The 25,002-nt window shown below is 40.4% G+C and overlaps 1 protein-coding gene across 1 annotated transcript in view; it reads right to left on the reverse strand.

Moving 5' to 3' along the window:
• The window catches only part of LOC129237534 (dynein axonemal heavy chain 6), a 43,244-nt gene that overhangs the window by 464 nt on the left and 17,778 nt on the right, over positions 1 to 25,002 (reverse strand). Inside the window, exons 22-38 of the mRNA XM_054872341.1 lie at positions 22,023 to 22,334; positions 19,580 to 19,702; positions 19,444 to 19,527; positions 18,617 to 19,334; positions 18,377 to 18,553; positions 18,054 to 18,320; positions 15,015 to 15,200; positions 14,579 to 14,928; positions 14,369 to 14,510; positions 13,968 to 14,309; positions 13,599 to 13,901; positions 13,173 to 13,531; positions 9,574 to 9,754; positions 8,941 to 9,501; positions 8,685 to 8,878; positions 4,556 to 5,624; positions 39 to 509 (exon numbers count right to left, since the gene is read on the reverse strand). Coding sequence (XP_054728316.1) covers positions 39 to 509; positions 4,556 to 5,624; positions 8,685 to 8,878; positions 8,941 to 9,501; positions 9,574 to 9,754; positions 13,173 to 13,531; positions 13,599 to 13,901; positions 13,968 to 14,309; positions 14,369 to 14,510; positions 14,579 to 14,928; positions 15,015 to 15,200; positions 18,054 to 18,320; positions 18,377 to 18,553; positions 18,617 to 19,334; positions 19,444 to 19,527; positions 19,580 to 19,702; positions 22,023 to 22,334 — 5,839 coding nt within the window. The remainder of the gene's footprint in view (positions 1 to 38; positions 510 to 4,555; positions 5,625 to 8,684; positions 8,879 to 8,940; positions 9,502 to 9,573; positions 9,755 to 13,172; positions 13,532 to 13,598; positions 13,902 to 13,967; positions 14,310 to 14,368; positions 14,511 to 14,578; positions 14,929 to 15,014; positions 15,201 to 18,053; positions 18,321 to 18,376; positions 18,554 to 18,616; positions 19,335 to 19,443; positions 19,528 to 19,579; positions 19,703 to 22,022; positions 22,335 to 25,002) is intronic.

Here is a 25,002-nt window from a genome sequence, read left to right on the forward strand (position 1 = left end):
CAAAAACTGTTAACCAACTAAAGTTGTTTCAAACTTACATCTTTTCCACTAACGCGTCGTTCGAAAACCACCTGTTGTACGATGACCAAATCATAGACTTTGAAATCAATTTTTAGCGAATCGATAGGCAGCACTCGCTTACGTGCATGCGTTTGCAGCATGCCGGTGAGAAAGGACTGTGGAAAGTAGAAGCCGCTAATCCAATATGAACGCGGACCGCCGAAGTGGGCCCAGTTTTGTATAAATTCAACGCGTCGCTGAAAATCGGTAATGTAGTTTGGAAGTGGCTTGATGGAGAGAAAGCTTTTCTTGGCCCATAGATTGGGCACTACATTGGTGAGCAACGCTTTAAATACTTCCTCGAGTTGTTCGGACATGACGACCAGACCTTTAATCGCCTTTGCTAGATTTATAAGGCTGTCGTGCACCGTGCGCAGGCTGATATTGTAACGATCGATCTCCTGCACCAATACTGTGGTCAGGGATGGCAGCTGGCCTTTGGCATCCAGCTGGAAGTAGCGAAAACGATTATTGCAAATTGGTTTTGCTGAATTTTAAAAATAAAATTAAAAATTTAAAACAGTTAGCTAGAAATTAAAGTGTGTAAGGCAGCCGTTGCCGATCATCATCACCATGCATAGCACTACAGCTCGAGGCGATCTCGGTCCATAGCTATGCTACGGTAGTTGATTGCTCCTATGCTTCTTACATCGTTCTCAACACCCTCTAACCATCTTTTTCGCGGTCGGGGTAAAATAGTTCTTTCTACGTTAAAAGGGAAAGTGGTTGCAGAGTTTTTGGGAATATTGCATAAGGGTTGAAATTTGGAAAGGTCGAGCCAAGGAGCACCAGGAGATTTGGTGGCACCTAAAATACTCAGGCTAAAAAGCCCATTGTATTTAAAGCTCAGGAAAGAGGATAGATAGTCAAGGCGAAAAATAGAAAATTGTGAAAGAAAGCGATAGAAAAGAATAGAGACAGAGATAGAGATAGTTAGTCCTGTGAGAATTTTCCAGATTCTTTGGCAAATCTGTAAATATCCGTCAGTTTTAGAGACGAATATTTCTCATTCTCTCGACATCGGACTCGTAGTGGTGCTCTAGCAAAGGCAGAAGACTCACAGAGAAAGCGCTCAGTGCTATCCGCCTCCTCCAAACACGACGGGCACATTGGGTCCTCAATGATTCCAATGGTGATCATATGCTGACCCTATGGGTTGTGTCCTGTAATGATACCGACCATCAATCGAACGTCTTTCCTTTCAAGTTTTAGCAGACAGTTTGACAGTTTTCTGTTCGGACTTGTCACGAAACACCTTGCAGTTCTGCAGCGTTCTAGACCGGACCATCGCTCTTTATGTAGATTGCCTACATAATCGCTGATCCAATTCATGATTACTGCGGAACTGATTTCGATTATTGGCTCTGGCCCTTGTGGGGGAATCGCTGATCCACGGTTGGCCAATTCATCGGCAATTTCGTTTACATAAAGGGTTAATATCCGGTATCCTTCTGTCTAGGTCAGAGGCTAGGGGATAATGTTTTCATATATCTCACGGGCTATGTGTCTCGGTCTTCCTAGTCAAAGTATATGAAACGTTAGAGACACCGGTCTAGGAGTGCATTATCGAGGTTGAGTTGGGTGACAGGTTATGTTAGGTTAGGAAGGCATGAAGGCCCACTTAGAGAAGTAAAATAATGCCAATTACTATAAAAGCACAAAGGATACCCCTTCCTAGGAAATGAAAGAACAAAAGAGACTTCCAAACAAAGGGAATAGTATGATAGCAGTGAGTAGAGAAAAGTTGCTTGCTTATAAATTTCGTAGGAAGCTAATATCCAAGCCTGTTAGCTTGCCAGGCTTAGTTAAAATGTAAGTAATAAAATGTCTATATCTTAACTTCACGAAAGCTGGGTAGTTGAGGTATAGAAGCTGAGATAATAATACATCATCATCCATAAGGAAGCTATCACAAAACTTATGTTGAGTTGCATCGCATAGATTTTGATGGACAAGTGAGTCAGTTAAGGCTTCAACGGTTAAAGTGAGTTGCAGTTCTGTTAGCCTCATAAGCTCTTTCAAGTGCCATCGGCCAATCCGTAGTCAGAAGAGCTTTGCAACTTTGCAGGAAGAGACGACAGTTAGTCAAGATAACGTACACCCTCTCTTTAAGCACAGAAACTATCTCAACTGGTGTCCTATACAGTCGGCTCATCAGCCCTTCAAGTTACTGCCATATCTCTGTGAAAGAAAAGTCGGGAATTCCCAACTCATTTAAGTATGCAATTAATGATTTTAGTGCAACCTGACTATCACAATAAATATTTACTTCACTTCATGTTTCTTCGTTGTTATAACGCACTCTACGAGTATGTGATATTGAACTTCCTTCCGGTAGACCTGCAGGCAAAGTACATTGTGCGCAGTGCAGCAATAAGGCCGAGTACTTTGATTAAGTGGTGAAACACAAACTATGACCATGATAAAATCCTGGATGGCACGTTGGGGCTTGCCGGACAGGTGGACTATACAGTCCTGCCTATACTTGCCACTACAACGTTCACGACCCTACCCTCGAGGGAAGAGTGGGAACGAGACGTGGTAAGAGTCAGGGGAACCCGTCTATGTATACACAGATGGCTCAAAGCTCGAGGGTAGGGTGGGCGGAGGTGTATATTCCGAGCATCTGCGGATCTCCTTCAGTTTTCGGCTTCCCAACTACTGTAGTGTCTTTCGGACTGAACTAATGGCAATAATGAAAGCCCTGACACTGGTACAGTGTGATGGGATACCTGGAGATGAATCTAAATTTTCACTGATAACCAGGCAGCGAAAAAATCCCTCACAAAACAGTCGACAATCTCCAAGGTAGCCATGAAATACTACCTACATCTCTTAACGAGATGGCTGAGACATTTCGCTTAAGGATAATATGGGTTACTGGTCATCGCGATATTGAGGATAACTGCAGAGTCGATGAAGTAGCGAGACTCGGCACCAAGTTGACCGATGAGTACATAGACAATGACATAGGCATACCCTTACAAACATGTATGTAAGTTACTTATCCTTGAAGAAATCATAAGGAAAGCAAGCGAAATATGGCGTAATGAAGCCACCTGCAAAATCGCCCGTCAACTGTGGCCGACTTTCAATGCTAAATGCACAGAATCTTTGCTAAGCTAAAATAAGCACAGCCTTAGCACACTGATCTCAGTCATAACGGGGCACTGCCTAATAGGTAGACACGCCCAAAGAATGGGTGTGCAAGCACATGACTTCTGTAAAAGTTGTCTTGATGAGGAAGACAATCTTGCACCTTCTGTGCCATTGTCCTGCTCTATCCAGACGGAGATTTGCTATTCTAGGCACACAATTTTTTAACGAGTTGGAAAATCTCAGACCAGCAGAAATAGCAGATATTCTAAAATTTTGAAAAGCACACACTGGTTTTAGGAGAAATAGGGAAAGCTCCCCACGCGGCATTACAATGGGCTATGAGCCTGAGTGTGCTCCACAGGACAGCCGCTTTAACCTAACCTAACCTTCCTTTAGTGTTTCTTGTTTGCGACTTTCACAGTTGCAAGACAGTGGCCTGGAAGCCTCAATTTACATTTTTGAGTTAGATGAGTTGACTATTATTTTCGTAGCGACTGTTCGGGTGTCCCATAATACTTAAGTGAGTAGGGAACGGGTGATCGTCTAAATCGCTTTTTCCCCTCTTTAATTAGTTACAATATTCCCTCTTTTAGTCACCAGAATCACTACTACGCAACGGTAATTCATTCTCCTAGTAATGTTTGCGAGGTTTCGAGACACTGCAGTTGGACTAAGTTCTTGTTGTCTATCTTCGAACCGATAAAACCACAAACAACTTTGCCGCTGAAAGGTATTTTTTTAAGGCTCAGGGTAAAGGCACAAAAGCCATGAGGTCGAAGTGCAAACCTCCAATGAATCTGAATCTAAGATTGAAGTGCATTCGAGACAAGCTCGTTTTTCCTTTCCGCCTTTAGATGTAAAGGGAACGACGAAGGAATACTTTTTGAATATTTGTCCCGCCAATAAAGACATTTGGTAGATATCTCGGATAAGAAATGTGTGCTGAGCGACGAAAATTTGAGCTCGTCAAATCGGATAGATTAAAAAAATATTTAAATGAATAAAGAACAACTCGATGGAGTTGATTTAAGAAAAATCAATAAATTTTTGATCGGCATATTTAACTTAGAGTCGTTTTCTCAACTAATTTTCAACAATACAGCTCACATGGACACACGGCCGTTCTCTCAAAAACTTGTTTCATTCTCGAGCATATAAAAATATTTAAAGTTTTCTTTATGTGCCGTTTAAAATCTGTAGTTAGAACTCGAAGATATTTAAAAAATAAATTTTTACGCTAGCCTTGCTGTAATTTTGAAACTAGCTTCGTCAGACAGTTGAGAAAACCCGCATAGTTAGAGGTTACTTTCAAGTTAAGAACAGTTTATCGTTTCGATTGGTAAAACCGACGTTATTGGTTAGTTGAGAAAGCGGCCCTTAGAGTTTATATTCTTACAATTGTCAGCGACTCATGCAGATCATCACGCTTTATCTTCGTCATCAGCACGCTTTGTATGTAGTTAATAATCTCTACCGCTGTCTCATTTTCCTCCGCTTGCCCCTCATCAGCTGCTGCGCGTGGCTGTCCCATCAAGAGTGTTGTAATGAAGAAGTTTGTCTCTTGTGTTTGAAAAACAATATTAGCATTTTGATTCATGCCGAATATCTCCGGATCTTCTATCGTTGGGAAATTTTGTACATATTGTATATATTCATCAACAGTTAGTTTCTGTGGATCACAATAGTAGGGATCACCACGTGAGTATTTATAGCCAGGTTCAATAATTCGCGGCGATGAGAAAGTTTTCAAAACCGTTTTCAAGCAGCGTTGATCCCAATAGTCGGTGACACGTCCACCCCAAGTGATTTCGCCATTAATGTAAAAAATTGCATCCCATGGAATTTCTTCCACTTTTTGTCGATCGATAAAGAATTCCAACGTCTTGAGACCACAATCACGATCACTTTCATTGAATTCATACGTGATATTCCAGCCGAGTGGTCCAAACTTACGTCGCTCCAAAATGACAGCATGAAACATGCAAAGTCCAAATACAATGGCACGCCATTTTTCACGCAGCGCATGTGTCTCGAAGAAGTTTTTCTCCAAATCATTTAGTGCACCCAATACGTTGGCTTTGATGCCCTTTGGTGGTTCATTGGTCAATTTAACCGAATTTTGTAATACGCTAATGGGAAAGTTCTTTGTTGGCATAGAGGACAGAAATAGACGAAAATCCTCATGAGCTTTGCTGATGCCCAATGTGATATTTCGCACAATAGTTTCCATTTGACGCATCCACGATGTAGCTAAATGGCAGTTCTGCAAGAATACCCAGTGACCTAGACGCAAGCTCTTTTCTATTAAGCTTTCAGCGATCGGTCCTTGTCCTTGACCGAGTGAGATCGAATAGAATTTATCCATGTATTTCATTTCATCGGCAAACTTGAGAAAAGCGGCCATGGGATCTGAGCCAGTGGAGAGCACGAACACCATTGGTGTTAAGTTGTTGGTGTCACCAAAACTGGGGAAAGAAAAGGAGAGTTCATTTAGATTGGGTTTAAGCTGATTGGCTTTCCAATAGAGACATAACAATTCTGTATTTATTTACTCTAAGATGTTTTTCCTTTCACTATTAAATTATGGTACAAATACAAATTTAATTGACGTACGTAGTGATGGTTGGAGAATCTCTCTTGCCAACAAGTGCTACTTTGGACTAACTAGGTAACTGAGTAGTAAAGTGCTCTCTCGACGAACACAACTAACACTTTATAAGGATCTCATCATGCCCGTCCTAAGGTATGGCGCAGAAGCTTGGACGATGACAATATCCGATGAAGTGTCACTTGGAGTGTTTGAGAGAAAGATTTTGCGTAAGATATTTTGAACTTTGCACGTTGGCGACGGCGAATATCGCGAGCGATGGAACGATGAGTTGTATGAGCTTAACGACGACATATAGTAGACATAGCCCAGCAAATAAAGATCCAGCGGCTTCGTTGGCCCGTTCATGTTGTTCGAATGAATACAAACGCTTTGGCTCTGAAAGTATTCGAAGTGGTACCGGCTGGTCGTAGCAGAGGAAGAGGAAGGCCTCCTCTGCGTTGGAAAGATCAGGTGGAGAAGGACTTGGCTTCACTTAGTTTGTCCGACTGGCACCAGTTGGCACGAGAAGGAAATAACTAGCGCGTTGTGTTATACTCGACCAAAATCGCATAAGGGGTTATCGCGACAATTAATAAGAAGACGTGATAGACGAACGGAACCTCTAAAAGTGTAAGGAAGAACATTGAAAATAAAAATAAATAACACTTCTGTTGGTGTTTGACCGAGCTCCTTCCCTATTTGAGGGGTGCATCTTGATGTTTCTTCACAAATGGAGGGACCTACAGTTTTAAGACGATCTGAACAGCAAATCGTTTTTTATGATGAGCCATTTCATAATAGAAACACACTCGGATGGGCGACCGCTATTAGAAAAAACTTTTTCTAACATTTCGGTATTTCATGCAAGGAGATTCGAACCTACGGATTTCCGAATGGTAGTCACGCACCAACCTATTCGGTCATTGCGGTCGCCAATTGTGCATTGCTTGGAGTAATTTTTGGCAACAGAGATTTCCTAGGACGCCATACCATCACGGAAGAGCTTTGAAGCAAAGAGTGATGGCTACGAGACATTGATTGGTTGGTTGGTTGGAGTGGTGATTCATCCAGAATCCAACTAGCGCTTCAGCACCATTTTGTTGCCACATCCTCGTTATCAACTTGTTTAATAGTTATTTACAGCTAGACTATATCTAGTTTGTGTGGTTTAGGAACCTTATTAGGCTGTTTACGTCTAAGCTAGACAGTTGCTCGAGACTCTCGAACAGCGATTTGCCCAGGGTTAACATTCTGTCTTTCTATAGGGCAGGGCATTCGCAGAGGAAATGGAAGATTGTTTCCTTTTTCTCCGGTTGTTTACAACTTTGACAGCATGTGTTGTGAGGAATGCTCATTTTGGCTGCTTGTTCTCAGACAGACCAAAAGGCGGTTATGACTGCCGTTAGTCTCCAGGCGTCCCGTCGTTTAATGTTTAACCATGTTGACGATTGCTTGAGGTTGTAGGTGGGCCATAACGTCCTGCTGATTTTGCATTTCGTCTGGTCTCTCCATCTACAATATGCGATGCTCATAGGCATTCTCACAGGTCATTGGGATTGTGCAACCATCATCGACAGACTTCCGTTATTATTAAAAACTTCAACACACTTTCATCTCGAATGCTAAGCTATAGCGTGAAGAAGAAGTAGACACCTCGGCGTGATGTGGCACATACGCTCAGCCCAACCCAGCTCAATTCTTGATTTTAGAGGTCACGGGAATTGTGATGAATGGAGGGCACAAGAAATCTTTTGGTGGAAGTGGTCCGAATTCTAGTTCTTATTATTGATAAAGGACTCGAATTTAACGACCGTTAAAGGGTTAAAAACGAAAAATAACCATATTTTTTGTCACGCGCTGACAATGGGGAAATTTGCGAACGACCAATGTTTGAAAGTTATTCCAAATCAACGAGTGGCCAGATAGCAATTAAAGTTTTTTCAATTGTTATTTTTCAGAGGTCACTAAAGTTAGTGCTCGACCAAGCATTAATATATCCACCTTCACCATCAATGGCTCCGGGTATATATCCGTTAGTATCGCTTTCTGTGGTGAGAGTTCGACAATATCCACATATCTGGCAACTGGATCATCTCTCGACGAGCGTGCATCAATTACCCACCGCGATCATGTAACTTCACATTACTCGTTTATTTTCTCTGGGTTTTGTTAAGTGCTTAGTCTACGCTAATAAGCCAAAGTGGTTGGTGGTTGAATGAGTTCGAGGGTAACATTCGAGACTCTATTGCCGGAATAACGTCGCCCATATTGGACAGAATCAATTTGAAGGCTTTCACAGCTCCGGGCTAGCTGCACATGGAACATTTTCATTGCTGAGTGCCCCTGTGCCGGTCGAAGTACCGAAAAATCACAGCCGTAAGAGTATCAGCGCTCGCTGGAGTCGAATGCATGGTGCATGACTACCATTCGGGAGTGCGTAGGTTCGAATTTTCGTGCATGAAACGGCCAAATGATAGAAAAAGAGTTTTCTAAAAGTGATTGCCCCTTGGCAGGAAATGGCAAACTCCCGAGTGTATTTCTGTATTTTCTGAAAAAGCTTCATATAAAAAACCATTTGCCCTTCGGGGTCGGCTTAAAACTGCAGGTTCCTCCATTTGTGCAACAAGACGCATACCACAAATAGGAGAAGGAGCTCAGCCAACTCCTAACAGAAGTGTACCCGCTAATTATTTATTTATTTATATTTTAAGAGTATCTCTTCAAAATTAGCCAAATCAGTCTATTATGCAGTATTCACAGTTATTGGGGTCAAGTTTGAGTGAAGATATATTGGTCTATACCCTCACAGGATCAAATTAAATCTAGTAAACCCTCTTGCCGATTTGAAACGCTACAACTTTTACTTCGGGGTTATGCAAAAGTTATTTTAAGACCCTATTGGAAAGTTTTGTATTTGTGTTACATTACTACATACACAGTTTTCAATTGGTTGCCTGTTGCGGATGCTTCCGTGAAGTATTTACCCACGGTTGCGGTTAAATACACCACAACATGGAGTAGGAAGCGCTCGCGTCGAAATATGCGTATAAACATTAGCTTATGGAAAATAGTAAGCCGTTTATTCCAAGTGTCCACGGGTGTAGCTTTTGAGTCAGAGAAATTGAAAACCTGTAATACAACAACACAATAAGTGACGAAATTTTACATTACGATTTTCTATTCAGGCTCACCTCCTTGGTATGGAGTATTTGCAGATAGAAGGGCTTAGTTAGTGCCGAGGTAAAGCCCCCAAAATAATCCGGCAGTTCCTCTTCCAGAAAGATGCACGTCTCCCAATCCTCGTCGGTTAGCAAACATTCGTCTGGTTTTGGTTTATAAGGCACGGCACCCACTCTGCCGCGCGTCAAAAAATTCATATCAGTTTGAGAAATGCGACCCTCTTGCTTTTCAATTGCCGTCGCTAACAAAAAGCTAAATATAATTTTATGATTTTCGAATAGACCGCGTGAAACATTTTCGAAAATCGCTTTTAACTCATCAAGTTTTAACTGGGTTATGCGCTCCTCGATGGTTTGCTTAGGATGTTCCAGACGTATGACGTTACAGAACACTTGTGAAAAGTACTTAAGACTGTATTGATACATAGGATCCACATCGGCCAAACCGGCTACTACAAAATACAATATGGCGCCGCGTGAAGCCAACGAACGATACTTTTCGCGTGTGGCCGTAATAACTTTTTCCGTTTCTTCAGTGTCGATGAGACGTGTTGCAATGATAAGCGAGGTTTCCTAACGGATTATCGTTAGACGAGAGTTGTTGGTGAGCGCAATCCGCTGAAGATGATATTGATGAATATTTACCTTGGCATCATTAAGCGTTTCAACAAGCTCCTCGTCATCCAAAATATTACCCTGTGAGTTGTAGAGCAATTTGAGCACCTTATCCTCCAATGCCAATAACTGTTGTTTGTCTGTGTTGATCTTCACAATGAGATCGTTGCGTTGGATTTCCATTGCAGGCAGTTCAATGGCCACAATATCGCTGGATGAAAAGAGAGATGTTGAGAAGTGTGAAGAATTTTAGATTTAGTTTTATAAATAATAAAGGGAAATGTTTAAAAGTTAACACTAGTCGGAAATTAAGGTTTCTGTGGAAAATATAGGGGAGTTCTATAAACGATTTCTTAGATGCAAGACGATTCAATTCTGCAGTACTGCAACTGGGGCTACCACATCAAATATGTTTGGCTTCAGCCTTTAGAGCTCTGTATTTTCTCTGTTATCACGTGACCTTTGCAAGTCCAAGCCTTTGATGGTTAGATTTTTGTAAGGAAGCTGAAGAATATTTGTTGGTTGAATATCTACAGTATTTTTGTTTCCATGAAACATATGCAGATCTTGGGTTTGGTAAGCATTTCAATAAATATGAGAAAAAAAAATGGCTGGGAGCTTGAAAAAAAGTTATTTTGAGTTCAGTATAAAATATTCAACTTATGAGTCAGCAGTGAACGAACACCTTGGATCCGCGAAAAAGAAAACGGGCAGCTAATAAATCCTCAGATTGTTGTAAGAGTACTTCTAAACAAAGATGCGAGTAGGATGTGAAATCTAAGCTATTCAAAAACTCATAATTATCACAAGCAAATTGAGTACTGCCTAGCGCGATGCATGGTTACGGTCATTGGCACTCTCCATAAGGGTGTGGAGCCCATTGTGATACGACTTGTTTGGCACAAGCCTCCTCACTAATTCGCGATGTGGTCAAATATTGTAGATGGTTACAGATTTCAGGTCACATTAGAAAGTGCCCGGTGACAGTACCAACCACTTTACTAATGGAAACTCGATCTGGTTTAATGAGGGACCTAGTTTTGTGTTCATTCCTTCTAGATAAGACCTGTCTATTTACCTCAGAAGTGGGCTTCGTAGTCCATATATTGATGGCCTGCGTGATGTAGACCGACTTGATTCAATGAAATTTGAAAATGGCAAGCCGAGAGAATGGTAACGTTAAAAGCTCATTGCATTCGAAGCTCTAGAAAGTAAAAGAGTCAATAGTCAAGGAGAAAGGAGAGAAGTGACAGAGAGAAAGAGATAGGATAGAATAGAGACAGAGACAGAGAGAGACAGGGACAGAGACAGAGACGGAGACACTTATTGGGTACGCTGATGATATCTCGCTGGTGGTAGTAGATAAACATCTTGAGCGACTGACGGCCATATGCAATGGCGCAAGCAATTCGCGTATACGAAAACGGTTGGTAGCAGCAAAACTGGAACTTGCAGCGCAGAAGACGGAAGCAGTCTTGCTAAGCAAAAAGAGGGCACGTGAAGAGATCGTGATTACGCTAGGCGAGCACACCACAAGGACCCAGATGTACTTGAAGTACCACGGAGTCATCATTGACCCAAAAATAACATTCAAGGATAATTGTGAGGCAGTCAGCAAAAAAGCACAGATAGCCCGATCTGGGCAAATGCGAAAAAATCGCGTATGAAAGAAATAAGAACCACATACAAACTAAGCGCGCTTAGAGTGGCGAGCGTTTATCGCACTGTTTCAGACGATGCCTTGGCAACCATATCGAGGAAAATCCCTATACAGGCGTCCCTCGTATAACACGGTACTTGTAAAACACGAATTCGATATTACACGGTACAAGAATTGATATTAATATAACACGATTTTGAAAAATATGGATTTTATATTTGAACTTTTTTTCCGTTCAATAAGGGGAATACCCCAAATTCATTGTTATAAAAAAATATCTCATTTCGTTTTGAGAAGTGAAAGTACGAGTACATATGCATTTTGTCCTTTGTAAATGAAGTTGATAAAGTTTTCTTAATAAAAACTTCAAGGTAACTTCCTTTTTCATTTATGTAGTATTTGGAACGAAATTTCAGCTATCATAAAATTTTACACCTGAAGATTTGGTTTCGACATAACACGATACACATTGCCTTTATTTATAGGTTTCGTATAACACGGTTTCGATATAACACAAGACAAGGTCTCGATACTATACCTTGTTTCGTATAACACGGTTTCGATATAGTACGGTACGAATTAACCGTGTTATACGAGGGACGCCTGTAGATCTCTCGATCAAAAAGCTGCAGAGGCTGTATAAACTACCGCGCGAAATACCACTCGGTATTATTAAAGAAGAAGAGAGGCAGCGAACCATCAGAGAGTGTAGTAATGCTAGGACCATTCAAAAAATGGTCGTTGGACGCACAAGCTGGTACCAGACATAGCGAAATGGTACCGAAGGAAGCACGGGGAAGTTGACTTCTACGTGACGCAACGAACAGATTCTCGTACTGACAGAGACTGACTGATTCCAGTTAACATACTCCATAACGGCCTCCCAAACGTATTACTTAACGCAAAGTTCCGGGAGGAGCAACTGTTCGGACAAGAGAAAACCCAATCTTGTTCGGGTTAAAGTCTCCCACTGACGGCCGCAATGGCCAAGGGTTTTCGATGCTTACCTCCTCCACCAAAAACCAAAAGAAAAAAAGAGACAGAGACAGAGATAGCTAGTCCTGTGAGAATTTTCCAGACTCTTTAGCAAATCTGAAAATATTCTCCAGTTTGAGGGAATGAATTGACATTGGAACCCAAAATTCGCAGCCTTTTCTGGCAAAGGCAGGACATTCACAGGGAAAATGTTTAGTACTATCCGGCTTCTCCAAGTGAGACAGGCAAATCGGACCCTTAATGATTTCAGTGGTGTTTGTACTGCTGACCCTAGGGCCTGTATCCTTATGTGTCTAACGTCTTTTCTACCAAGTTTTAGAAAAAAGTTCGACAGTTTTATGTTCGGGCTCCTCACAAAACACTTTGCAACTCTGTAACGTTCTAGACCGGACTGTCGCTTTTTATATAAATTGCGTACATAATCGCTGGTCCAATTCATGATTCTTGTAGAACTGATTTCGATTATTGGTTCTGGTCCCTGTGGGGTAGTCGCTAATCCACAGTTGGCCAATTCATCGAATTCAAAGCTTGATTGAGAATAAAAGCAAGCGCACACGAATGAATGAAAGATATCCACATACTGGGCATGGCTGACTGTATTGTAATCAATTCGCCTACTGGCAGGTTGCAATGCAGGAATCTTTCTTTCTTTCTAGGGATCCAGACAACGCTCGGGGTGCACGCTTAGCCAGATTTAAAACAAAAAATTGAGTACCTAAAACAATGATTTAAAGGAAATGTGATCTCCTCTCTTTCACTTTTTACCTTCTGATCAAGTTTGTAATCAAAGGGGTCTTACAAAGTTTACAGAGCATGAAGAAGAGCTTAGTTTAGAAAAATCGATGGGAAATAAATGTCTGAAAGTGCCTCACGATGGCTCATTTTCTCTTTACGAAAGCGAATTTTCTTTCTCTGAAATTCTCATGGTAAATATTTTACCGCTTGCCTCGTTTTGTATAACTTTTCAACTTACGCCAACAGCTGATCTTCAAGTCCACTTTCTGTAACTAAAAAGTTCACCAGCGTAACATTAATACAAATTTCTGGCAAATAATGTGGATTCGCTAATTTCGTAGTCATGTAAAGCTTAAAATTTTGATCATAGTCAATAACCATATCGCCCAACTTCAAATAGACGCGTCCCTCAAACAGGTAAGTCTCTCGCTGCAGAATTGGACGAATGGAGGGATCAATGTTCTCATCGATATCTTCCAGTAACACTGGGAGTCCTTGGCGCACAGCATTTTCCAATGTGCGTAATAAATTGCCATCTGTCATTTTGCAGACGATCAGACCATTTGCTTTTTCCTTGTTGCGAATCCAGCGATTAGCCTACAAATCAGGCCGAGTATAAGTTAATATTAGAAAGTTTTACTTATTGACACTCATAAGTGAATACCTGCTCCTGTGGATCGATCATAAGTGGCCAGCGCAGTGCACGTGTTGCATAGAGCCCATTCTCAATCGACACTGTGTCCTTAGGTAGACCATCCATGGTCCATTGACGCATTTCATATGGATCGCCAAGCACCTTGAGCAACAGAAATTCACCGCTTGATGGTATTTGATGTTCCTGACATTTGGTCACCCATTGCGTGCACATTTCATCGCGGTATTCAGTCGAGAAAGCGCCCAGATAAGCGACGCAAGCTGCCGAGACCAATACGTCACCCGGCACACATTTCAGATCTTGTGTTAGAGTCTAAGTACAAAAAAGAGATCATGCACTTAGTGCTGATGCAAAAAGATTATGCTGTTGATTGGTTACCTTCACTGTTTCTTTCCAACGTATTTCCTCTTCGGATAGAGCGGAGGTCAAGCGACCGGCGCGATTTAGGCGCCCATATGTCAGATCGACTGCATCTTGTATGGTTTTGAATTCACGATTTTTCTCCTCCAAGTCTTCTTGTAGTGCTTGAATTTTAGCCTCTACAGCAGCCAATTCCTTTTGCTTTTGCTTGAGCACAGTCATAATGGCTTTGAGTTCGGCATCTGCTGCTTCTTTGCGTTTCAATTTCGGCTCAACTACTTTGTAGACCTTAGAGAATTTGTCCATGGCGATGACCCACATGCAGACAGAGGACGCAACTTTTGACACTTTTTCCAATTTCTGCAGCAAGAATGCATAATTGTATACAGGAATTGTTGGAAACTGAGATCAATAGCTACCACTGGCAGAAAGTCCTTGTGCTCAATATATTTCTTTAACTTCTTAAGCACATCTTCTTTGATGTGTTCCTTGTCATACTCAACTAGGCGCTTCAAGAAATTCACATCTGCCATTATACGTTTAGCAGAGGCCCAGTCGGTTCTGAAAATATGAATATTCGTTCATTATACACTCATTACCCTTGGTATGAATTGTATGTTTGTAGGTACTTAGAGCCCAGCAAGATGCACACCGCTTCCATGGTGAACTGTACCAAAGCGGGTGGTGTGGTGAAGGATTTTAGTTCATTAATATCTGCTTTTGTTAAGCTTTTCAAGGCTGCATCTGCATCACGCAATGCTGGCATAGCGATTTCCAAGTCTTTGTTGGCGTCATCCGAAATCACTTGGCAAACTGCGGCCTTCTCCTTTGCTACATTTTCATCGCGCATTACGCCTTCCTTCACCTGATCCGCTTGTTTGGTATCGAAGCTAAGGCGATCAACCAATTGCTTCATAATCGCAGATTTTTCATCTAGTTGTGGTACCATAACCTCTAATTCTTTTTGCATAACAGCGATCTGTATGGAGTGGGAATGTCGAATAGATTGAAATAAGTTGGAAAGTAGATTTTTGATACCGACTACCAAAATTAGTGAGTACTTACAACATCATTGGTCTGCAAAATTTTATTCAAACCATTTGCGATACGTTTTCGTTTAGCGATTATCTCATCGGACTTAATCTTTAGTAAGTTCTGATACAATTTAAGCAGTTCTAAATAGCTGCTTGGTGTGGTGTAGTAATGGCGTTTCATTTCCTTGTAAAAACGTACCGATGCCTCTTCGACGGTCTGTTTAGAAAATGTGGGAAATTAAAAAATATTTATTTCAATGGACAATGCGAGCTTTGAAGTACTTGCTGAAAGGTTACAGAGTAATTCTTTCCTTCGAAATTAGTACGCGTATGCATTAATGAGCTACGTTCGTTACAACAATCAAGGAAAGTTATGTAGAAGTTCATCTCTGCGCTAAGGTGGCGACTACGTAAATATCGAGAGGCAATAGTTCTGTCTGCGAAGAGGAGGTCACCCAGATAAGCTAATTGCTCTGACAAGGAAGAGCTACAGAGACGCTAGCTGCTGCGTCCTGCACAAAGAATGGGTATGTGAGCCTTTCCAAGTGTTAAGCGGTGTACGACAACTATGCATGTTGTTCCCAATTTTGTTTTTCCTTGCCCTCGAGGATGTGAGCTGCTTTCAGTAATGAAAATCAGTATAAAGGCATTTAGTGGCAGAAAAACAAGCAATTTCTCAGGCCACTTGCATACGTGGATGATATCTGCTTACTAGCTTATAAACTTTCCGACCGGAAACTGCATACTCAAGCCATGCAGGAAAAGCTTCAAGGTACCGACATCGAGATCAACGCTATAAAAACGAAAGCGCTGCATCTCAGCGAGTTTACATCAGAGCTGGTTGCAGTGGGTGCACAACGGCATGAAACTGTAGATAAAATTTACCACCTCGGCTGCATGGTCACCCTCGAAGGTAGCTTGGCTTGAGTGTAGGACTAGCAAAGTTATTTCAGCAGGCCCTGCATTGGAACCCTTCCAATAAGCTAGGCGAGGAGTGGGTAGGCCACGCATCAGCTCAACAGAATCTGAAATGACCACTCTTGGTCTTACGTTGAACAAACTGGGATATATAGCTCAAAATCGTGTCCGTTGGTGAAGAGGTCTAGTTGACGCCCTGCGCTCCAATAGGTGTTAAAGGGAAAATATTTATACGAGTATATATGCTTTCTAGTTCGTCCACCGTAGCCTAATGGTTTGTGCGCGGCTACCATTCATGAGGACCAGGGTTCGAAGCCCGTTGTGGGCAAGAATTATCTTATCATAGATTAGGTTAGCAGAAGTGGCTGGTGAACGTGTCTCTCCCCTAAAAATACAGGGTTTGATTGAAAAGTAATGAGCCTTCTTTTTTTTAAGCAGTTTTATTAAACCTTGGCTTATATGTACAACTAATATTCTTCAAAATAGGGCCCTTGAGCGCCAGTACCCCGCTGGTAGCGGTCCTTCTACTGCAGGAAACATTTTTTAAACTCATCCGTCGGAATCGCGTTCAATTCGGCTGTCACAGTTTTTTGGATCGCCTCGATGGAGTCGAAACGCCTTCCCTTCAGCTTTCTTTTCAGGCGCGGGAACAAGAAGAAGTCCGCAGGGGATAGGTCTGGGCTGTAGGGAGGGTGGGGAAACACCGAAATCCCCATCTTGGCCAATGTAGAGGTGCAGAGGAAGGCGGTGTGCGCCGGCACATTGTCGTGATGAAGGGTCCAATTGTTGACGAGGTCGGGCTGAATTGTTGAACGACTTGTGCCACCGTTTTACCTGGGCACTGGACAGAGATTGGTCCCCGTAAGCCTCCTTGAGTAGCCCAATGGTTTCGGTACTCGTTTTGTTTAGCTTTATGCAAAATTTGATCGAGTAAAGTTGCTCCAACGATCGCTGCATTTTCGCCACTGCAAAATCCTAACACACTTTTAAAACAGCTTTCACGCCCGGAGCGATGTTGACTGCACCGCTGTTGCCAGCGAACTGGGACCGGTTTCTAGTGGAAGGGGAAGGTCCAACGGTCTTTTCCCCCACTAGCCGATTCGGTTGATCGCTTGGCAGACGCTCCGCGCGGGAAGGCTCATTACTTTTCAATTAAACCCTGTATGCTGGTAGTAGTAGTGTCCCTGTATTATGCTATATTTCGAAGAACTTCTCTAATTCATAATGAACTTCGCTAATTCTTATTGATTAGCTTATGGAGAGTGACAGAGGCGAGGATAGCTGGAGAGTTATCTGATCGTTTGGTGAGTTTGTTTATGAGTTCAATTGTTTGAGTTTAATAGTTTATAAGGCTTGTTAGTGCTCACTACTGTGGTACGGTTAAACATCTCCAGTTAAATTTATTGAGGATTGTGGCTCGGTGACTCTTAGGATGAGTCTTGCGCGTAAAGGTAGAGCGTAATGCTATACGCTGGTACAATAGTCAGATCTTTAGTATGCACGCAGTGCACGTTTTAAATTTACTATTTCGAAGCACTTGGAGAGATGCAGCATGGCTTCATAAGAAAAGTTTGCCCAGCCCATGTGATCTTTTTCTGCTTAGTGCTTAGATCATGGCAAATATGGCGACTTCTTCGCATCTGCTGTCATGAAAATTGATTTATTTTATGTACGTCACTAAATACAATGTAGACGTTATAGAATATTTCGGAACGTGCAATGACCGGTTTTATGCAGTGTATTATCTTAAGAGAATGAACTCTCTTCGCATGATAGCCGATCGCCTTTTTGGAAGTAGTTTTCCAAATGCGCTCCATCGAGTTGTTGTGTCAGAGAAGCTTTCCTAGGCAATAGTTCTTACGAATTCCGATGTATCACCTGGATGGAATTTTTTCTCAAAAATGTGTGCCATTCTATGGATCGCATTATGTAGGCCCAATTTTATGTTCATTGGCTTCAAAATTCGAATCAAAATACAACTACGCAAAATTCTAACTTTTAAATCTGGACAGCTGCTTCCCAGTACTAGCCTGGATTCCTAATATTCTTGTAGAGCTCCACATAAAGATAATTTGAAAGCTCTCTGGTCTGAAAGCCCTCTAGCGAAAGTTTATATCGAAAAAAAATTAAAAATTATTTTGTCCTCATTTACCTTATGCATAAATACGGTGGTGCTAGCCAGCGCGATGCGATCATTCTTGTCACGTGCGATATCCTGCAGCACGCCCAATGCCACCGAATACAGTGCCTCAGTCGGCCAATTGGAGAACCAATCAATCGTTGTACAGTTCACCAAGGACGGAAACATACGACAACGCCGGCGAAAAGCATCTCCAACTGGACTCATAGAAAGAACTACATGCAGATTATTGCGTACGCGATTGATGAAAAACTTATAGATTTCATCACGACTACAACCCTGTACAAGCAGCAGATTAGCAATAACACAATGCAGTCGCACGTAAAGAAATTTACCCCAGCCATCGCTGCGTTGCACGCTTCACGTGAATCCAATATAACTTTCTCATAGTCATCACCTTCAAAGAGATTGGGCACCTCACCCGAGTTAAGCATGTTGTTAATATCCTCCAGGAACTCTTCTTCCACGATTTGTGTGTCGATCATTAAGAAAACCACCGGATTATTTTCAATCTGTGAAATAAATGAATTTAAGTTTATGAGTTAAGGAATGCGCCCATTAACTTTCCAGCTCACCCCTGCAAAGCGGTAAATGATTCTTAGATCTTCATGGAATCCATTTATGTCATAGTTTCTCTTCAGCTCGATTTGTAGACACTTATACTCGTTGACATGTGCTGCCAGCCGTGTCAGTGATTGCTTACCCATACCAGCCACACCCACCAACAAACCATAACCACGATCACTACGGAGCAAGCGCGCCAAACGCACTGTGTGCTCCAAAGCATCCTGAAAAAGTATCAAGCGCATATTCTTGCCCGTCATCGAGTTATAATCCACAATGTAATCATTCAAAATGCTCTCCAACTTCTTGTGATCAGCGATCTCTTCATAGATGCGCTCGTTTTTCGGCTTTCCAAATATCATAAAGTCGCCAAAGAGTATGGCCGGTTCGTCCCGCTTCATTACTTCTCTGTTGAACTGTTTGAGGCAGACTTCGTGCATGATATTGTTAAAGAGCGCCTTATCCTCATCATTGATTAAGCGATCATGAAAGACACGTGTTGTCTCATGAAAGAAAAGCCGCAAAACTTGTATCTCTAGATTGTAATGGGTATTGGTTGCTTGTAGAATGCCCTGCACGCACTTGGATAGATCACGTAAATTGAAGATGTAGTGAGATTTGTCTGGAGTCGGTAACATCTCGTTCGAGATACGCGAGTAAACTTCGACACAAGCGTTGACAATCGGTATGGAGAGCGGGCGTATCACGGACGAGAAGGTGTCTAGGAAGCTACGGAAAAAGATTTAATTGCTAATAGGTTATATAATCAGCTGCTTAAATGAGCAAAAATATAGAGGGCAACTACACAAAACCAGCGAAAGCTTTTATTTTTACCTACCCAGTAAGTATGCCAGCGAATATAGTCGTCAACGTGTCATTATTCGGCTTTGGCAGCGAGAAGAGCGCAAAGTGTCGCACAAAACTGAAGAAAAAAGTTTATAATATGTGTGTGAGGGGAAAGATTGTCAACTCACCGTGGCGTGAGTGGATTTCGGCCACCACCCGGAGGTGCGCAAGCACAGCCAAGTACTACATCCAAAATCTCCTTCCAGAAGAGCTTTTCACGATCGTACAAGCCTTTGAAATCAAGAAATTGCCTGTGGAGTATTAGGAGCAGTATTAGTGTACGTTAGAGCTTAGATATACGAGGTGGGGCTTTAAGAAATGACACTGATGCTGTAAAACATTTTACTTTAGCTTCAAAGGCGAGCTGGTCCATGCTAAGTGATCCAAGCATTTTGGACATCGTCTTCGAGTTTGCTGAAAATTGGTTTATTTGAGTGGTTGTGTATAATGAGTAGTAAACTGGAGAAATTTAATCGTTTCGAAATTTATTCAAATTTGAATATTTTTGTATTTCTTTTTAAAGTAAAATATCTCCGGCTTTATTTACATTTTTGAAATTTTTTCTTTTTTTTGTGGATAAAATAACTTAATTTTTTTTTTGGGATAACATTAAATTTTTTTTTTAATTTTTAGTAAAAGCATTCAACTTGAATTTTTTTTTGGAAAAAATTTAAGTTTTTGTTAAAACTTTTGGTATAAACATTTTCTGGTCACTTTTGAACACAAAAAAGAGGTTTTTTCAAAAATGACAAAAAAAAGTTTTCCCAAACAATTGTGACAAAAAAAAAATAATTTTTTTTTCTTTTGGAAAAAAGGCGGTTTTATTTAATTTTTTAACTTTTCCTTTGTTTTTGGTTTAAAAAAATAACTCAAAAATTTTTTTGTGAAAAAATTAAATTTTACTTTCAAATTTTTTTGTGATTTTTGAAAAACAACAGCGTTTACTTATCAAAAATGACAAAAAAAAAATTTTCCCAACATTATTAACAAACAAATTTTTATGTATTTTTTTCATTTTTTTTTAAAGAATATATTTTATTCGAAAAAATTTAAAGGAAGTTATAAGAACGGTAAAACGAACCGAAGATATATCACTTTTCAGAAAACTCTATACCAAAACTTTCTACATCAGTTTTGTTTTAATTTTTGAACTGACTTCAAAAAAAGTTTTGGTGGAAACAAATGTTAGTTTTCAAAATGTTTAAAAAACATTTTTTTTTTCAAATATTCTTAAAAAAATGTGTGTGAATTTTTTTTTCATGAATTTTTATTTAAAAGAATATTTTTTGCTTCAAAATTAAAAAAAAATATATAAAAATGTTAAAAAGAACCGAAGTATATCACTTTCCAAAAACTCTATACCGAAACTTTCATTATCATTCAAAATTTATTTTGATCACTTAGCAAAAAAATTAATTTTTTTTTTAATTTTTGGGAAAAACATTTTGCGTCATTTTTGGAAAACAAAAACTAAAATTCTCAAACCTTTTTTTTAATTTTAGAAATTTTTTTTTGTTGTGGAATAAATAACTTAAAATTGTTTTTGTGAAAAAATTAAATTGTTTTGTGATTTTTGAAAAACAAAAGGAGTTTTACTTATCAAAAATTGCTCAACCAAAAAAAAAAAAACTCTATCCCAAAACTTTCAATCGTTTTTTCATTTTTGAACTTTTTCTTTGTTTTTTGTCGGGGAATAAATAACTTAAAAAAAATTCGTTTTGGGAAAAAATTAAATTTTTTTGTTCAAATTTTTGTGAAAAACATGAAAAACGAAAGGGGCTATTTATCAAAAATGACAAAACAAAATTGTTTGCCAAATATTCTTAATTTACAAATTTTTATGTATTTTTTTCTTTCGAACCATTTTTTTTAATTAAAAAAAGTTATTTATAAAAATGCTAAAAAGAACCAAAGATATATCACACTTTAAAAACACTTTACTAAAATCCTCAACATCGTCCTTTTTAATTTTGAAACTTTTTCTTTTTTTTTATTGTAGACAAAATAGTTTAAAACAAATTTTTTTGTACAACCTTTTGGGAAAAACATTTTTTTGATTGTGATTTTTGAAAAGCAAAGGGGGTTTAGTTATCAAAAATGACAAAACATAATTTTTTCTCAGACATTCTAAACAAACAAATTTTTATAAATTTTTTTTGTTTGAAAAAATTGTTTTTATCCTAAAAATTATCCTAAAAAATTAAAAATATGTTATAAAAATGCTAAAAAGAACCGAAGATATATCACTTTTTAAAAACGTTATATTAAAATTCTCAACATCGTTTTTGTTTTTTTTTTTAATTTTAGAACTTTTTTTGTTGTGGAATAAATAACTTACAAAAAGTTTTGTTTGGGAAACAATTTTTCAAGGTTATTTCTTGCTAAACTCAAGCCAACAAATAAAAAAAATTGAAAAAAAAAATTACGACAATGGTCGGAATACTTTGATCACTTAATATGGAATCGCTAAGGCCATGGAAGGCTATGATCGTGCAAATTTGTTAACAGAAGCGAGAGGTCCTATGTCCGATTTCACTATTTAAAAATGCTTATCTAATTCTTTACCCTTACCTTAAAAGCTCAATCGCCGGTTGACTCCCATACGTATCGAGTTTCGGCATATTCACATCGTCTATGAAAACGATCACCATTTTACCAAATGGTGCACTCAGTTGTGTACGTTTTCGTTTCTCCAATTGCGCCTCGACCATTTCCTGTGTACGCGCGCTACTCGTTTGTGCGGAAAAGTTCAAAAGTACCGGTACTACGTTGCCCTTTGAGAGTTTCTTGAGTGCGGAAACGGCTAATACGGATTTGCCAACGCCGGTGTCACCAGTAAACATAACGGGAAATCTGCGCTTGAAGAGCAGCTCTGATACGTATCTGAGGACGAGGTTTAAAAGAATATTGTTGTTTTGATGAGTTACTTATACATACAGCTCGGAGTACAATTTTCTTTAGCAAATATAGTAGATCGAAGAAAAAAACGAGAAATAGCAAAAAGCTTTGAATGACTCGCTAAAGTTTTCACATCTTTTTGATAGATGTTTGTGTTAGCTAGAAGCTAGCGAAGTAAATGCCAAAGAACAGCAATCGTGAACATCGACCAAAACCAATTAAAATATTAAAAAAATAAAGGAATGATAATAATATATTTTTTTTTTGTCGGGACAACTAGCAAGTGCATCACTCAGACACAATTAAGTCCATTGCACTGCACTCGGATTCCTTTTTAATTTTCTTTAAATCTACCCGATCTCCGAAGAAATCTGAGTAGATCTTGGGGTGCCAAGGAGCCAACGAGGTCGCACACATCAGTGCCAAAGACCTGAAGCCTGATTCGAGCGAAGGCGGGCAGATGTACAGAAAGTGGTCCGCCGTCTCATCCTCCTCTTCACAAGATGGGCAGAGTACACTATCTGAGATGCCTATCTTTTCCATGTGCTTCGCCCACCGAAAGTGGCCCGTCTTCAGTCCAACCAGCTGTCTGCAGGCCCTTCTGCTTTGCGACAGTCGGTCGGACATGACAGGTAACATCAGTTTTGACCATCTGCAGCCTCTCTTAGCCTGCCAAGCTCGCTTGTGGGTTGTAGTAACCTATTTGCTAGCCGTGGCTTTGATGGCTGCAGATGGGAGTGGCAGAACGGCCTCAGAGCCCATCCTAGCTAAAGAGTCAGAGGTCTTGTTACCCACGATACCCACGGGTCCCGGGACCCATGTTAGTATCAGGCTATTATGTCTACCGATATAGTTCAGCCTGGATTTACAGGACTTAACTACCCCTGATGTGGTTGGAGGGCTGTCTAAGGCCATGAGCGCAACTTGGCTGTAGCTGCAGACACATATAGATCTGCCTCTCCATCTGTTTTCCACAACAAAGTTCATCGCTTGACTAATAATAATAATCAATAAACCCAATCCGACACGAGAAGTTTTCATGATGTATGAATCGCGTTTTTGGAGTTTGCAGGCGAGTCTTAAATATAAGATTTTGTCATGCATCGCGATTTAAGGCTACTCAGCTATAAACAAGAACTCATCAGCTCATCAGAAACGAGTCGTGAGCTGCCCTAATGTGACTTGCTGGTATTTTAGCCCACTCGCGGACAATGCCTTTTTTCAGCGCCTCGAGACTGGTGAATCGTTTAGTTCGGACTTTGCTCTCCAAAATGATCCAAAGAGAATAATGCATCGGATTTGCGTCTGGTGAATTTGAGAGCCATTGTGTGGACTATATGAAGTTCGGAATGTTGCTTTTAGCCATTCTTGGTTCACTGGAGCTTTGAGAGACGGTGCCGAGTCCTGTTGAAACGTCCATGATCTGCCACCGAAATGCTTGTCTGCCCCTTTCAAAACAACCTCCTGAATACTTTCCCGATAATATTTCTCATTTACTTTGACGCCAGGCTCGATGAAAACGATTGCAGAGCGCCCATCTTCGGTTACAGCGGCCCAAACCATTACCTGTGGCGTGTGCCGCCTCCTGGTGGCCAATCGATGATTCAAATTCTCGTATGAACGGTGGGTCAAATAGACCCTATCGTTTTGGGAGTTTACGAATTGCTCAATTTGAAAAAGTTTCTCGTCAGAAAACACAATGTTCGGAAATTGCCGGCTTTCGGTCAAGCGAAGCAACTCCTTCGCTCTCTCAAGTCTGACTTGTTGCTGCTTTGGAGATAATGCGCCTTTTGGATCTTGTTGGGCTTGACTTTGAGATAATTGTTTAGTATGCGGCGGATGCTACAGTCAGATATTTTCAGTTCTTTCGCCATTTGATTGGCACTTCGACGGCGATTTTGCTCAAGTCGCTTCTTCACTTTTTGGACCAATTCACGTGACGTTGCAGTCTTTTGATGGGCACCTCCATGACGTTTCGCGATGCTACCAGTATCTAGTATGCAACGAGTAATGGTGCGATAAGCAAAAACTTTATTTACTTTAAGGTGCTCGAGTTCTTGAACCATCGCTGGTTGTGATTTTCCAGCCAAATATAATGCAATCAGACTATTACGTTTGAAATCCATTACTGATTTTCTTTTTACGCGTTTACTCTCGGAAAAATCCTTCCACGCACTTGTGAACAATACTCTGGACTGTCATTTAGCCAACTAACAGACAGCTGATGCCCGTGCAGATTCCGAAACAGTCCTGTTTTACACAGATGCTGAAAAGATATATCGAGTGCTGCGAGATGTTAAGCTTACTTAGAAAAAAGTGGGAGAGAAATTGACACTATGAATATTTTAACGACCAGCACCTTTCGAGGACTAGCGAAGGTGGGTAGATATATGAGTTTTAAACAACTATTACAAGCACGAATATCATTAGAGAATATCTCTTAAAATCACAAACCAAGAAGTTGGCTTTTTAAATAAATTCTGGCCTGATTGCGTACGCTTTTTGCAAAAATATTCAAGAAGGTGTCTTTGTGTTCCCAGATCTAGTATTATTATTATTAATATTGAGCCATATTGCACAGCGACCTTTGATGTGGTCTATTGAACTTGACAGTAAACTTCAAATTGGAGGCTTTTGAAATATTTGAGTAACT

This window comes from Anastrepha obliqua, chromosome 2 (assembly GCF_027943255.1).
Source record: "Anastrepha obliqua isolate idAnaObli1 chromosome 2, idAnaObli1_1.0, whole genome shotgun sequence".
NCBI lineage: Eukaryota > Metazoa > Arthropoda > Insecta > Diptera > Tephritidae > Anastrepha > Anastrepha obliqua.